The sequence below is a fragment of the Stegostoma tigrinum genome, chromosome 22, assembly GCF_030684315.1.
Source record: "Stegostoma tigrinum isolate sSteTig4 chromosome 22, sSteTig4.hap1, whole genome shotgun sequence".
NCBI lineage: Eukaryota > Metazoa > Chordata > Chondrichthyes > Orectolobiformes > Stegostomatidae > Stegostoma > Stegostoma tigrinum.
Genome location: NC_081375.1, coordinates 36,971,752 through 36,988,962, shown reverse-complemented (window position 1 = coordinate 36,988,962; position 17,211 = coordinate 36,971,752). Strand labels below are relative to the sequence as shown.

The 17,211-nt window shown below is 39.4% G+C and overlaps 1 protein-coding gene across 1 annotated transcript in view; it reads left to right on the top strand.

Annotated features, from left to right (window-relative positions):
• LOC125463665 (small ubiquitin-related modifier 3) overlaps window positions 1-14,176 on the top strand; it is a 28,815-nt gene extending 14,639 nt beyond the window's left edge. The window contains exons 2-4 of the mRNA XM_048555231.2: window positions 5,192-5,320; window positions 6,366-6,437; window positions 13,502-14,176. Coding sequence (XP_048411188.1) covers window positions 5,192-5,320; window positions 6,366-6,437; window positions 13,502-13,564 — 264 coding nt within the window. The 3' untranslated portion in view covers window positions 13,565-14,176. The remainder of the gene's footprint in view (window positions 1-5,191; window positions 5,321-6,365; window positions 6,438-13,501) is intronic.
• The last annotated feature ends 3,035 nt before the right edge of the window (window positions 14,177-17,211 follow it).

Below are 17,211 nucleotides of genomic sequence, written 5' to 3'. Positions count from 1 at the left end.
CTTCTGAGGTAAAAGATCAGCTATGACCATAGGTGTTTAAAGTTTTTGAGAAGATTTGTAGCTGGGGTCATGGATGAGGTTGCAGACTTGCTCACTGAACCGGTGTGTTTAATTGCAAATGTTTTGTCACCCTGCTAGGTAACATTGTCAGTGTGCCACCAGTGAAGTATTGGTGTTCTGTCCTGCTTATTATTTATGTGACTTGGTTTTCTACGGTGGTTGATATTTCTTCCGCTTCTGTTTTTCGGTGACTTGTATATCGGTTCTAGTTCAGTGCATTCGATTACAGAGTTCCAGTTGGAATGCCAGGCCTTCAGGAATTCCCTGGCATGTCTCTGTTTGGCTTGTGCTATTATGGAAGTGTTGTCCCAGCCAAATTCATGTCCTTCTTTGTCCATGTGTATTGAGACCGGTGTGCATTATTTTTGTCTCTTGCTGGCTAGTTGGTGTTTGTGTATCCTTATTATCAGTTTTCTTCCAGTTTGGCCTTTGTAATGTTTCTCACAGTCCTTGATTGGTAATGTTTCGCGCAGAAAATATATCACCATCACAAGCCAAAGGTAAACTTCATTATTGCCTATCAGACATAATAAAACTATTTTGCTCTCACCATAAATTTATCAGACTTTGGCAGATGGGTGATCAGAGCAAAGCAGGACGATATCATTTTATTTGTAATAGTTGTGGAACAGAACGAGTCACAATCAACGGTGAAAATATTAATGGAGGAAGACAAAGTGAGTTGAAAAAGCTCATGAAGACTAAAATCAAAATAGGAAAAGGAGCAATGGAAGCACAAGAAATTGTAAGAGTTGGCTGTTTGGCCCTTTGAGTCTGCTCTGCTATGCAGAAAGGTCATAACTGATTAAGTTACAGACTTATTTCTTGACTCTAGAAGTCAGTATTTATGGACTGAAAAGTTTTGTTGAAACTGCAATTTTTCTGATGGAATCAAGTGATAACGGGAACTTTGAAGCAATTTGGCTTGTTGGGCTAAATGTGTCAATTGACTGGGAGCAAAAATACCCTGCAGAAAGATATGGTTTTAATTGTGTTTAAGGTTTTATGAATTTACAGTCCTAATGGGGACACTATTTAGTGTTCATCACCAGAATATGCTGTAAGCGTTAAATGAAGAGGAATTGAAGTTGAAGAAGGTTTGTGTGGAGATTTACCCCCCTCGCTGATCCATGGGATCCTCAAAGATATGTACTCCACTTGCTACCCTGATTGACTAACTATTGATTACTGACTGAGAATTAATTAAGGACTTTACTACAGGTGGTTCAGTCACATAGTTTTCACCAAATGAGATAACCCTTTTCATTTCTGTAATTATTCTCTACCCTCAAACGATTCATTACATTTTGGGTATTACAGCTGTATGAAGATGAACACATCCAAAGAGCTAACCAATCATTTTTGTTTCAAATTTGTATGTTCTGGACATTGTAGTTTTAAATATGATTTCTCGGTTTAGCTGTATTAATATTTTAAGTACTGTTTAGAAAAATCCTACTAGCTGTATGCTTTCTGTCTCGGGTAATACGAGATACTTTCACTGAAATTTCCAATATTGGCGCACCACCACTCTTGAAGGGTTTTAAGGCTGACCTGAAACATAATACAGCAAACGTTTTATTAACCAGCACCTGATGGGCCAGAAGCGAGCTGATTGATTAAATATTCCAGTTGATCAAGAAGTCCACATAATGCAAATACATAAATTAAGTAATAGAAGCATAATGCAGGGGGTATGCACCTCTACTGTTATAGTTCATTTACAGCTTAAGTCACTTAAATACAAATGCAACTTTGCCTAAAATAAAACTTAGCAACAAAGAGTCTCCTCACTTGCACCCTCAACTGACTACCATGACATCGCAGAGATAGCAATTATACAGCAAACTTCCAGTATTTTTACCGCCTGATCGAGGATGCCTGTTAAAAGAAAGTTTGCTGTACACCTTTCTGCACTGATCACTGTGAAGTTAATAGATTTTTAAAATTGATTTGTGGGATGGGAATGTCACTGGGAAGGCAAGCATTTAATGTCCATACCTATTTGACTTGACAAGGTGGTGGTGAACTGTATTCTTCAACCTTTGCTGCCCTGTGGCATTGGTACACCATAAAGCTGCTGGGAAGAGAAATCTAGGATTTTGGCTTGATAATGGTGTACATATGGTGACATCGTTCCAAATCACGATGGCTTGTGCCTAATGGGTAACTTCTAGGTGATGGAATTCCCGTTGTTCTCATACATTTGTTACTCTTGTCCCTCTACGGCCCTTGCTGCAGTGCATCTTGTAACAGTACACACTGCTGCCTTTGGTGAACAGAATAAATATTGAAAGTGGTGGACAAAGTGCTTGACAGGTGGGCTGTTTTGTTCAATATGGGCTAGAGCTTCTTGAGTATTGTTGAAGTTTCATTCATCCAGGCCAGTGCAGAGTATTCCATCACAATGTTGGCTTGTGCTTGTAGCTGTAGAATATGCACAGAACAGATAGGAAATGAATTGTTTTCCACAGAATTCATAGCCTCTGACCTGCTAGTCTAGCCAAGTATCGTATATGGCTGATCCAGTTCAGCTATTCAAAGGTAACACCCAAGATGTTGACAATGGGGGATTCAATGATGATGATGATGATGATGATGATGATGTCGTCCAGTCTAGCCATTGCTACTCCCTCAGTCTATTCTCAATCATTGTAAAAACAATGGAAGGTGTTATTGACAGTTTTATCAAGCAGCACTTCTTCAGACTTGTGATCACTGCCCACTTTAGATTCTGTGACCACCCTTATTTCCAGCCATCCTGTCTGAATATAGACAAAAGAGGTGAATTCCAGAAGTGAGTTGAGAATGACTGCCATGACGTCGATTTGACTAACTGGCATCAAAGAAACTGAGCAAAATTTCAACTGATGGGAATCTGGGAAAATGTGTCTATTGACTGGAGTCGTATCTAGGGTAAAGAAAGATGGTTGTAATTGTTGAAGGTCACTCAGCTAATTTCTGGGGCATCAGTGAACAGTAAGTAACTTTGGCACAACTATCTTCATTTGTTTGCACAATGTCCTTCCATGCATCATGAGGTCAGGAGGGATGTCATTGCTCACTGTGCAATGTTCAGTGGCATTTGTGATTTCTCAGACATTGAAGCAGTCCACATCGATATGTAGCAAGACCCAAACAATATTTAAGAAAATGAGTGACAACGAATTTCTGTGCCATTCAAGTGCTAAATAATAGCCAGAGGTATACCAGATGGAACTAAATTATTATTCATGAAGGTAAATTGTTATTAATGAGGAAGAGCATCGAGAACCATTAAAAGACAGAAGTATTCCCTTCAGAAAGCCAGTATGGAAACAACAGGGCAAATGGTGGCCCTGTATGCTGTAAGCATTCTATAATTATTCTGTTTCCCGCGAGAGAGTTTTTAACTGTCTTCACTTGACATTGAAGTCAGTGTCAAGTTCACCTTCATTTTCACCGTCAACCTTCACCCTTCGCCATCCACCTTCACCGTCCACCATCAACATTCTGGAGGATACTATTAATCAGTATTAGCCCTGGCTCTACCACAAAAATATATCAAGCAGGTCAGAAGTTCATGCAAGTGATTTGTCTCTTGATGCCCCAAGACTTTGCATGATCTACAAGGCATACATTAGGATTATTTAGGAATACTCCACTTTCTTGGCTGCGTGCAACTACAGCACTGAAGAACACTATCCAAGATACAACAGCATGATTGATTGACATCATATTCACCCTGTGAGCTGCCACTTCTAAACTATGGAATCAAAGTCCTGGAATTGCCACCCTGTAAGAGCATTGTTCCACATGAATTGCTGCAGTTCAAATAGACAGGTCACCATAAGCCTCTTGAGGATAATTAAGAGTAGGCAGTAAATGTTGACCACACCAATGATGCCTACATTTCCTGGAGGCATAAAATGAATAGCTTTACTTGAGGATTACCTAATATGTGTACAAAGCTTCTGGAAATGTGCCACAAAAGTGATATGTTTGTCAGAGTCATTTCATTAATTTCTCTGATTGATAATGTCATTGATAATAGTGCTCATTCAGACTGTAGTGACAGATTCAATTTTATACGGTGACAGACTTGTGCTGACCAGTGCCATATCTCGTTATGCAGTTCAGCATGCTGTCTTTGTATTCTGCCAAACAAAGGTCAGGTGTAATTTCAACCTACTATAAAGTTGGGTGTTTTTCATATTTCACATGGGTGCAAAGTTCAGGACACTTTCTAGTGAGATCTTTGTCTACATAGACTCTGCTGTTTTTCCCCAGCTAGATTCATAATAAAGAACATGAGTTGATCATGAGCCTTGAGCCTTTCCTACCATTCTGTAAGATCATTGATCTTTCAATCAGAATCCCCTTTACCTGCCTCCTCTGCATTTCCCTTGTATTCCTGATACCAAAAATCTGTCTTAAGTGTACTCAGCAATGAATACGCTAGTGAGAGAATTATAGAATCATAGAATCCCTACACTGTGGAAACAGGCCCTTCGGCCCAACAAGTCCACACTGACCCTTGGAGCATCCCACCCAGACCCATTCCCCTAAAACCCACCTAATCTACAGACCCCTGAACACTGGGCAATTTAACATGACCAATCCACCTAACCTGCATATCTTTGGACTGTGGGAGGAAACCGGAGTGCCCGTAGAAAACCCATGCAGGCTTGGGGAGAATGTGTAAACTCCACACAGACAGTCGGCCGAGGGTGGAATTGAACCTGGGTCTCTGGCGCTGTGAGGCAGCAGTGCTAGCCACTGAGCCGCTCATCTAAATAATCAATATAAATAATAAATAGTTGAAGATCTAGCATTGAGACCTTGCACACTAGGGACAGCTTGCAAGCTTCACAACCTTTTGAGTTAAAAAGTTTTTGTACATCTCAGGCCAAAGTAATCACCTTCTTGCCCTTAGACGTCCTACGATCTAGATCCCACGGATCGGGTAATTGCCACTTGATTTAATTATAAAAAGACATTACCAGATTGATTACTGGAGATACTGCAGTTCAACGATGTAATTGCATGTATGATGGTAAACTGTTATCAGTTACGGTTACAAGTATCTGCTTTCTGTGATTCCATCTCTAAGATTCCACTCTTGTTCATGCTTATCCTTTTTTCTCCACAGGACGTACTGAAATCAGAAAATGATCATATTAACCTGAAGGTGGCAGGCCAAGATGGTTCTGTTGTGCAGTTCAAAATCAAAAAGCATACACCTCTAAGTAAACTGATGAAAGCGTACTGTGAACGTCAGGTATGAGAACTTGAGAATCTGCAAGGCTTGTATCCTTTGAGAGACAGGATTGATGCTGAAATCTGTGCCAAAGAACTATAAAGGGAGCCTATGACCAGAGTAGATTTTAAAACTTTTGCAGTTGGATTATCCCAGTTCAGTGGTGAGATCCTGTTAAATGTGGAGCTGGGATAGTATGTGATCAAACTCTTATTGATTGAGAGTTCTCATACCAACTAGAAATATATATCCGATGTCTGTTAGTGCATAAATGATACCTGCAGGTTATATTAAACTACATGGTAGGAGGAGGACCCAGGTTTTGACATCACCTTTATTAAATTGCACAATTTTGGCTGGCATGATTCATTGTAAGAGGGAGTGTGATCTGAAAGGTTTTCAGTTGATAGAGTTTTGAAACAAAAATGTTTTCCAGTCAATCTTGGTGATCCTGGTTTAGACCAGGGAGAAATGAATAGGGGACTTGTCCCCAGACTACTGCTAGTGAGTAGTGTGCAAGCACACAGTGTGTTTGTGTGAAGGGCTTTGAATATGAACAGGATGGAACTTGATTCTGAGCACTTGATTGACTGCCATCAATGTTCAGCAAATAATTTGTTGTGAGAAGTCACTTCTGTTGATACTGTGTCCCAAGACAGACCATTTTTTAAAATGGAGTTTATTCTATCAACTCAGTTTTAAAAAATAATTTGTTTCTCAGTAAGCTTGCCATTTACATCTGTTACCTGTTGCAAGCCAGCCTCTGGACTGACTGCAATACTTGAATAATAGACTTATTTGTGGCCCTCTTATCTATGAGTTCCTGCAGAGAAGTGAACCAGTTGTCGTTCTTTTTCTAAGACAAACTTCATCCTTGTGGGAAATATTGGCTACTATTGAGTGGAAAGTTGTAGGGAGGATTCAATGTCTTGTCATGCTATATCACAGAGTAGTTCCAGAAAAATCAGTAATGTAGTTGTTGAGAAGCTGTGTACCACAGCTTTAATTACTGATTTCTGGACAATTTTGGCAACTCAATTTTTCTTTATTGTTCTTCTATTTCTAGGGTTTGGCAATTCGACAGATCAGGTTCCGATTTGACGGGCAGCCAATTAATGAAACAGACACACCAGCACAGGTATGACCTGGTCCGAATGCAAGATGCCTGAGCAGAAACATTTAGAAACGTGGGGCACATTGCAGATGTCAGTCAGCCCCACGACAAATTTCTTTAATTTAGTAATGTACGGCTGTGGGGTGTAATGGTCTACCTCTGCTACTATGGGTGGTTGGATAGTCTGCTTCATACCATTCAGTCACCATTGTTGCTAATGAAGTGTAGCCCAGGTAGGATATTCCTGTTTGTTTTACCTATTGCTCATCCCTGGAACAGAAATCCATAGCTACCAGTCTTAGAAGTCTAGGAGCACAGTAACTAACTGTTACTTTTGTTTTGTGAGTGCTTTGTGGAGACACATGAATGTAATCAAGATTGTGGCATTTTATTAAATATTATATGGTAAGGTAACTATATAGCTACAGTAAAAGGTAGCTGTAAAACTCCAGTGGGAAGTAGGTAGACTTTTAAGACTGTCAGGCTGTTGGACAAAGGTATATATCCAGTTCTACAGAATCACGAATTTCTTTCTGTTTTTAGTTGGATGGTACTGAACTGTATAGACATCAATAGGCCCGAGTTCAGTCCAGGTTCTCTGCTGGTTAGCATATCAGGAAGTGAGCAATTAAGGTTACTTACGTTTGAGAAAGGGCAAAACAGAAAAAAAAACAAAATCACTCTTAGTTTAGATGGATTTCATTGTAGAAGACTTATAGAAATATCAAATGAATGAACAACTTTCTTCACAAAAGGGGAGGGAGATAAATCTGGCAACTACAGGTCTGTCAGCCGAATAGTGAAGTGGAGCTATTGGATCTAACAATCTGTAAAAGTGAATTTGGAACAACATGAATTAATTAACTAAATATATCATAGGTGATATATGTTTGCACATCTTGGGGTCTTTGATATAGTAAAGAGTTTGAGTGTATGCAGTTGATGTGCATATGGACTTTCAAAAAGTATTTGATAAAGTATAGCACAACGCACTCATTAGTAAACTAAAACACCATGGAAGTAAAGGGCCATTGATGGTGTTTGCATGAAATTGGCTAAGGGACTGAGTTTAGCACATTGTTGAATGACTCATTTTCCCAGCTGGAGGGACGTAAATAGTTGTTATTTTGAGATATTAAGAGAACTGCTCTTTTTGATACGTTAATAAGTTAGGTTTGGTATGATTTCAAAGGTTGCATGTGATACAAAACTGAGAAATGTAGTAAATAGTCTGGAGGATAATGAAGACTTCTGGAGGATAGAGGCAGACACATGGCAGATGAAATTTAATTCAGAGAAGTGTTATGTATGTATTTGTTAACGTCAACAAATGCTTTGCTAATTGGTTTTTAAAACACTAGTTAAGGCTTGGTTGATGTGTTTTTTGCATCACTTTGTAGGCCTGATGTTAAGAGCTTGGAAAGGGTGATAAAGAGTTTTAAGAGAATGGTACTGTGGACTTCAGTTATATGGAGAGTCTGTGCAAACTACAGACGTTTAGCTTAGAACAGAGAGAATTAGTGAGATACTCACCATTGAGTTTTGCTTGAGTGATAAAGTAGATAAACATTTCTGGTGACAAAAGGTTCAGGAACCAGAGGGTACAAATTTAGAGCATTAGGGAATAAGATGTGTGAAAGGAAGATGAACTTTCTCTCATGACAAATAGTTGTGACATGGCATGCCTGATGGGGTAATTGAAGCATTTTGTGTAGTATGTTTCAGAGGGAAAATGGTTAAATACTAAAGAGGAAACATTTAAACTCGTATGGCAGGGGGATGGGAACCAAAATGTAGGCCTAGATGGGTCAGCTCAGATTAGGAAATGGGTTAGTTAGTGATATAGTTGGTGACTCAAAGACAAAAGCGAGGATTAAAAAACATCCAGTTTTGGAAATTGACAGGGTGGAGTTGCTTATACGTCAATGTAAGAAATATTGCAAATGAGGCAGATGAACTGAGGGCACAGACAGACACATGGCAGCACAATATATTGCTATAATGGACATCTTGCTGAAGAAGGGGCAGAATTGGCAGATGAATTCCTGGGTATAGAGTTTTCAGGCAGAATAGGTGGGATAATTAAAGATTCAGTTGCAAGTGTGAGAAAGGATGATGTTATGAATGGGTTAACAAATTAGGCTTTATGGGTTGAATTTAGAAGTAAGAAAGGGGCTGTCATACTACTAGGAGTATACTACAGACCCCCAAATACTGAGAGGGAGATGGAAGAAAATCTGTGTCAAATTTGTGCCTTTGTGAATAAGAGGGCAATAACAGGAGACTTTAAGTAACTTGGTATCATCTGGGTTTCAAACAATATAAGGGGCATTGTGGGTGAAAAATTCATGTACAGTGTCCAGCAAATTTTTCACACAAAAAAAGAGAGAAGACACAATTCTGGATTTAGTTTTGGGCAAGTGGATGAAGTGACAGTGGGCAATCTGTTGAGGATCGTGACCACAATTCGGTGATATTTAGTATTATTATGGAAGAGAATAGTGATAAATGAGGAGTGAAAACTGGGAAAGACAAATTTTACAAAACTGAAAAGTGATTTGGTCGCGGTAGACTGGACAGGACAGCTTAAGGCCATATCGGTGGGAGGCATTAAAAAGTGAATCCTTAAGGCACAAAGGAGACATGTCCCTTCCAAAAATAAAAATGGTATTGTCAATCCTAGACCCCCATAGTTGTCTAGGAAAACACAGGGAAGGATTAAGCAGAGAAAGAAAGCTTATGATAATCGCAAAAAAACTCTACACTGCCGATAGCCTAGGGGAGTACACAAAGTACATGGATCGAGTTACAAAATAAGGAAATCAAAGAGCGGGCATCAAAACAATATTCACAGGCAAGATAAAGGAAAACCCAAAGATGTTTTACCGGTATATAAATAACAAAAGTGCAGATAAGGAAAAAGTGAGACACATCAGAGATGAAGAAAGGCAACTTGTGTGAAGATGCAGATAATCTGGGAATAATTTAAATGATTTTTTTAACCTCCATATTCAGAAAGGAAAGGGGTGATGTAGAAACAGTAATTCAAGAGGAGCAGTGTGAAATATTGGACAAAACAATCATAACAAGGGAGGAAGTGTTGGAGGAATTGGAATCCCTGAAAGTGGTTAAATTGGTAGGGCCAGATGGATTGTTCCCTAAGATGTGGAAGGAGTCCGTGGAGGAAATAGCAGATGCACTGAAGATTATTTTTCAATCTTTACTAAACATAGGTGAGGTACCAGGGGACTGAGGGAATGCAAATGTGGTTCCATTGTTTAAAAAAAGTGCAAAAAAAAACAAACAATTATAAGCCAGTCAGTCTTTCTTCAGTGGTAGGCAAATTGTTAGAATCAATCAAAGAAAATCAGACAAACTGCCACTTAGAAAGGAATGGACTGATCAGGGATAGTCAGCATGAATTCTTTGAAGAAGTGACAAGGAGGATCAATGAGGATAGTGAAGTGTGTGTTGTCTACATGGGTCTTGGTAAGGCATTCAACAAGGTCTCACATGTCAGTTTGATCAAAAAAGTAAAACCCGTGGGATACAGGGTAATGTGTTGAATCGGATCCAAAGTTGGTTTATGAACAGGATTATAGGGTAATGGTCAGTGGCTTCCCCTGCAAATAGAAAGCTGTATCCAGTGGTGTTCTGCAGGGTTCAATATCAGGACCCCTGCTATTTGTTCAAATGTTAACAATTTGGACTTGAACGTGGGGGCACAATTGGAAAATTTGCAGCCAACATTAAAAATTGGCCATGTGATGGATATTGTAGAAGATAGCTGTAAGATCCAAAATGGTAGAGTGTGCAGCAAATTGGCAAATGGAGTTCAGGTCATCATTTAGGGAGGTCAAACAGTGAAAGGGAACACATAGTAAATAGGAGTATACTGAGAAGGGGCGGTGAAGTGAGAGATCTTGATGTACAAGTGCCTAGGTCCCTAAAGGTAGCAGTACAGGTAGATGTGGTTGTAAAGAAGGCATACGGAATGCTCTCCTTCACGAGATATAGAATGTAAAAGTGGGGATACAATGATGAAACCGTGTAAGACACTACTGAGACCACTGGAGTATTGTGTGCATTTCTGGTCACCACATTGGACGTAATTGCTTTGAAGAGAGTGCAGGGAACATTTACTAGAATGTTGCCAAGATCCAAAATTGGCTAAGTGGCAGGAAACAGTGTTGAAGCGTGTTTTTTTGTGACTGGAAGCCTGTGTTCAGAGGCATATCATTGTGTTTATTACTGGATCCTTTGTTTGTATATTAATTGTTTAGACATGAATGTTGGACATGTGATCAGTAAGTTTGCAGATGACCAGAAAATTGGCAGTGTGGTAAATAGTGAGGATAAAAGCCTTGGACTACTAAACAGTATAGATGAGCTTAAAGGTGGCAAATGGAATTTAATCCTGAAAAGCGAGACATTAATTTTTGAGAGGATTAACAAAGTGTTGAATGGTAGGACTTGAAAAATAGAGCAGGCCGGCATTTATTGTTTGCAGAGGGACTTTGTTGTGAATGACTAGAGATCCTTGAAGGCAGTAGCACAGATAAATCAACTGAATAAGAAGGCATTTGGAATACTTGCCTTTATTAGTCAAGGAATTGAATATAAGATTAAAGTGGTTGTGGTGGAGCTATATACAATGTTAGGCCACAGCTAAACTATTATATGCAATTCTGGTTGCTGCACCAAAGAAGGCATGTCATTCCAGTAAGAAGGTTGCAGAAGCAATTCACAAAAGTGTTGTCCGGGCTGAAGTAACTCACCTATGAAAAGACACTAAATAGTCTGTTGTTTTCTTTAGAGCGGGAAAGGCTGAGGAGGGATCTGATTGAGAGGTGTAAAGTTCTGAGGAACAGAGACAGGGTAGGTGAGCAAAAACTTTTGCAGTGGTCAATTATCTGAGGGCAAAATTTTCAGATAAGGGACAGAAGGATTCGAGAGAATTAGAGGAAGAGTCCTCTAGTCTAGAGGGTTGTTGGTTTTTGAAACTCACATCCTGAGTGTGTGGTTGAGGCCAGAATCTGCAAGGTATTTAAAGAGCTATTTAGATGAGCGCTTGAAATGCCATAGCATACAAGACTATGGGTCAAGTGCTGAAAAATGGATTTAAATAGATGGATGTCTAATGACTGGTGTGGACACAATGAGCTGAAGGACCTCATTCCCTGCTGTAAAGACTATGTGACTGTATCTGCTTGACAATGTGGCATATTAACCAGGCATGTCCTGTGCACTGAAAGCAGTGACAATCCAGCCTGGCCAATTACTGTCCCATCAGTTTACTCTCAATCATCAGCAGTGATGAAATAGATCGTTGACTGGGCTATCAGATTATATGTACTTGACAATGACCTGTTCACTGATATTCAGTTTGGGTTCTGCGGGAGCCACTCAGCTCGTTGCAGCCTTGGTCCAAGCGTGAATTATAACGCTGAACGCCAGAGATCATGGATGATTACACGTGATATCAAGGTGGTGTTTGACTAAATCTGGCATCAAAGACAAAAGAGTCCATGAAAATCATGGGGCAAGTCATCATTGCTTATTGATGTACATAGCCCAGAGGAAGATGGCATTGTTGTCAGATGTCAATTGTCTCAGTCGCACAGCATCACTGCAGCATTTCTTTAGATTAGTGACCCAAGTCCAATCATCTTCAACTGCTTCATCAATTAACTCCTTCCATCATAAAGTCCTAGGTGACAGTCCACCAATGTACAGCACAATTCATGATTCCTCAGGTACTTTGTCCATTTGCAGCAAGATCTGGATAGTATCTAGACTGAGACCTGTAAGTGATGAGTGATATTTTTGCTTACAAGAACTTGACAATAACCATCCCCAACAAACAAGAATCTAACCCTGTCCCTTTGACATTCAAACATGTTGCCATTGTTTAATCCTCCGTTACTAACATCCCAGGGTTTACTCTGACAGAAAAACTGAACTTCATCAGCTATATAAATACAGTGGCTGCAGATGAAGTTTAGAGGCTAGGAAGTCTAGCTAATAGCCCAGATCCTGAGCTCTCCAAGCCTGTCTGCCCTGTACAAGGTTAAACTCAGGAGCGTTATAGAATAATTTCCATTTGCCTGGATGATCACAGCTCCAACAACACTCAAGAAACTTGAGACCTGCCAGGGCAAAGCAGCGGCTTGATTAGCACCTTAAACAATCGCTCACTCCATTCAAGTCTTGTGCATAGTGGCAACAGTGTGTAGCCTCCAAAAGATGTGCTGTAGCAACTCACCAAGACTTTTTCAACAGCACCTCCAGAACCTACTACCTCTGCCACCTAGGAAGACCAGGATAATGGATGCATTGCAGCACTGTCATCTAGAAGTTCATATATCATCCTAACTTGTAGCTATATCATTGTTCCATTGACTGCACTAGTTCAAGAAGGCATCTCACTGCCTTCTGAAGGGTAGTTGGGGATGGACAATAAACACTGACCCAACCAGTGGTGCCCGGATTCCACCAGCAAATAGAAAAATAGATTGCCCAAAAATAAAGTGAATGCTGAAATATGGAGTTAACTTTAGTATCAATGCATTGGCTCACAGCTTTGATAATAATAGAAGGTAAACAAAGGAGAGAAACTAGAGTTCTACCCTGCTCACTCCACGGTCAGCACATTTGAAGGGAAGTGAATATCCTTTTCCTTCTGCTATTAATGAATTAATTTGGGCCAGTAAGTAGTGCTGTCACTGAAGTATTGATGCCCCAATTCCAGTACAGCAGTAAGTGATAGCCACATTTTTGGAAAAGTCATAATTTGAAATATTTAGTCCATTTGAAGTGATAGGAAGAATTTGCATTTCAATACTTATTTCTAAAATATGCTATGATTTCCAGATCTTCAGTAATAATTGCTGCTGTGTGATATAATGAGTGCATGATTTGTTGTCACAATAAAGTTTCAGACCTTTCTGGCTTCACCAAACTTCATATTGAATATGAAAATGAGAGATGGGGGAAATAAAACTATCACCAGTAATTTCCAATGTCAGTAGTGCAAATGTTGCCCTGTATTGATGGTGTCTTTTTCTAACGGTTGTTTTGTATTGCAGTTGGAGATGGAGGATGAGGACACAATTGATGTATTCCAGCAGCAGACTGGGGGCCAGTACTGACTGCTGTCACTCTCCATGTATTTGTCTGATTATCCATAGATCATCAGCGCTTCTGACAAGGCAGCAAGTTACTCTCAGCAGCAATTTGGAAAACACTTGTAGAATATTTTACGTCCACATACACCTTCATAAGAGCTTTTATTGTTTGCTGGTTAATCTTATTACATTCAATTTTAAATAATAAAAATGACCAGTTTATACAGAACAATCGGAATCAAATGGTTTTTACTGAAGTCTGCAACAGTAGGAATACTCGACCAAACCAGATTTCTAATTCCCAAAAATCCATTTTAGCAAACTATTTTTTTATTCTATCTGTTTGTGTTTGGCTCCTAATGTAGCTTTTAAAAATTTGTAATAAGATAAATTATTCATTTCATTGTTTTCAGTGGTTCGAACTGGCATAGCTCGCTCAATGGTTGCCATTTCCTGTATCAGTATAAGGACAAACCCATTATTTTATACAATTTGTATTGTTGTAGACTCACAGAGCATTCTTGGTGCTGTATTAAAGTAGTGTAAAATAGGTCAGGAGATGGGTTCCCTCATTTTGTTTTCCTTGTGTGTCTCTGTTGTTTCATAAATTCCTTATTAAAACAATTAAAATCAAAACAGTTATGTTTTACATCTCATTTTTATGCTTTGTAATATGATTCTGCTACAGCTGGTTAAAATAATTATTGTTTACAATGCATGAACCTGTAAGGTTCTGGGTTTAATCTGCAATCTGTCATATGATGACCAGAATTCTTCTTGGGTGAGACAGCCTGCAGTGCAAACTCTTCAAAAGACCATGGTGGGCAATGTGTGAAGTCCTTCAGCCTGTTTTCCTGTCTCATGGTCAATTAACTGGGCACCTGAAGGATCTGTCCTCAGCTCTGCTGACTTCAAATCGGCACACTTGAGGAAACTGATTGTCCTATTCTTCTGCTATTAGTGCATTAACTTGACTCAGTCAGTAGCGCTATCACTGAATATTGGTGCTCCAATTCCAGTGCAGCACTGAGTTACAAACACTAAGTGATATGGAAATGTCATAATTTGAAATGTTTAAACCATAATTAACTTAAATGTTGCCTCAGTTCTGACATTTTGGGAATGTGTGCGTAGATAACCAGCAAGTCAGACCTGTCTATTAGCTGACCACATGGGCATACAATGAATAGCTAACTGGTGAGGCACTGGAGAGTGATAGGAGTCATCAGAATCAGGTTGAGTTTGAGCAGATTTTAAAGGATGATGAATAAATTAAGGGAAATGTACTATGCAGTCCTCCTTATAGTACTGCTCACTATAAGGATGTTTTATTGACTAGTACCTATATTCCAGACCAGTTCAACTGATGCTCATCAGTGTATTTCCAATACACAGTACAGTGTCCCCCAGACAAAATCAAAAGTGCTGCTAAAGCCAGATTGATATATTATTTCCATCATTACGTAAATAGGTTCTAGCAAAGTAAAAGGAAGAACTTGCATTTACAGTTCAATTCATATCCTACAAGTATCTTCGAAGAGTTTCAAGTGCATTTAAGTTACATGTAGGAAACAGTGATAAATAATGACCAGGACACCAGAAAGAAATCCACTTCTCTTCCTTAGAAACTACAACACACATATGGAACCATCTGTTCAATATCACATGCAAAAGACAACACCTTTTAAGCATTGGATTGATGTGTCAGCTGGATCAAGTCCCCTGCTAGAATTCACGGTCTTCTTCTCTGGCATTAGTGGGATCACTGAGCCGTGACTGATACAGATTCTGATTCTGAGCCCTTTTTTTGAATAAACTATCAGCAATGGCAGGTTCACCATGGGTAGAGTTGGATAATTCAAAGCCTACCTGTGTCCTGCCCTAATGTTTTTGTGATGAGAATGCTTCTGTGCACTGTTCTGGCTTATGTTGTTCTGTTTGCTTCAAAATGTCGGGACAAGTTCTAATACCTTCACAACATATTGTCTGAAATCAGAAAAGTTGGCTACAGACCAGATGGACTTAACAGCTGTTAGCTTCAACCCAGAAATATCAGTCTTAACATGGCTATTCAAAAGAGGAGTGTGAATTACTTTTCTATTTGTAATGAGGTCTTATAATGTACTTAGAAAATCAGAAAATTAACAGTTTTTCACAGAATCGCTACAGTACGGAAAAAGGTACCAATCCTCCAAAGAGCATCCTACCCCCGTAACCCTGCGTTTACCATAATTAGCCCACCTAGCCAACACATTCCTGGACGTTACAAGGCAATTTAGCATGGCCAATCCATCTAACTGCATATCATCGGACTCTGGGAGGAAACGGGTGCACCCGGAGGAAATGGAGAGAATTTTTTTTCTTTATTCATTCACAGATGAAGGTGTTGCTGTCTAGGCAACATTTATTGCCCATCCCTCTAGGCAATTAGGGTACGGGCAATAAATGCAGCCTAGCCAGTGACGCCTTCATCCCGTGAATGAATGAATAAAGAAAAAAAAGTGCAAGCTCCACTGATTTTAAAGTTTTTTTCATGTATATAATTAGTAGCAGCAATAAATGGAAATGGGTAGATGTAGTGTATTGGATTTCCAAAAAGCATCTTTTATGAGGTCATGCACAAAAAAAAGTCAAGGTAAGAGTTTGTGCATTGTAACTTGAAATCACTGGCAAAACGAATTTTTTTACAAATCAATATGGAATCCCCACAGTCATGTAGCATGGAAATAGAAACTTCAGTCCAATTTATCTGTGCTAACCAGGTTTCCCAAGCTTAATTAGTCCCATGTCCCTCTAAAATTTTCCTATTCATATACCTCTCCCAATGTCTTTTAAATATTGTAACAGTACCTGTACACTTTGGCAGTTCATTCGATATATGAATTATCCTCTGTGTAAAAAACGTTGCCTCTCGTGTCCTTTACAAATCTTCCTCATCTGACCTTAAAATTATGCCTTCTGGTTTTGAACTCCTCTACCCTCGGGAAAAGGCCTTATCACCTTATCTGTGCCCTTTGTGATTTTATAAACCTCTACAAAGTCACCCCTCAACCACCTGGTGAAAAATGTCCCAACCCATCCAACCTCTCCTTATAATGCAAACCCTCTGGTTCCAGTAACATCCTTAATCTTGTCTGCAACCTTTCCAATTTAATCATATCCTTCCTATAGTAGGGTGACGAGAACTGTACGCAGTACTTCAAAAGTTGCCCTATCCATGACCTGTACAATTGCAACATGATGTCCCAGCCCCTATATTCAGTGGTCTGAGCATTGAAGCAACGTGTGCCCTACACCTTCTTCACCACACTGTTTACTTGTGATGCAACTTTCGAGGAACTACTAGCAACCCAATGAATCCAGATTTTGTCTAACAAGTTTTTTGAGTTACAAAGATTTTTGAAAATCCAGATACACAACATCCACGTGTGCATCCTTCTCTACCCTACCAGCTGGAGTCTGTAACAAAGCTCGGAACAGAATTTACTTTTTGTCAATCAGTGATGACGCTGTCTAATCATATTACGATTGACCAATTGCTGCAAACACTATTTTCTGTTCAACCTGTTCAGAGATGTTACTTACACGCCCCTGGAACTGGAATCAGGTCTCCTAGCTTAGATGAGGGACACTACCACTTCCACAAGAATCCCAATAGCTTTAATATATTT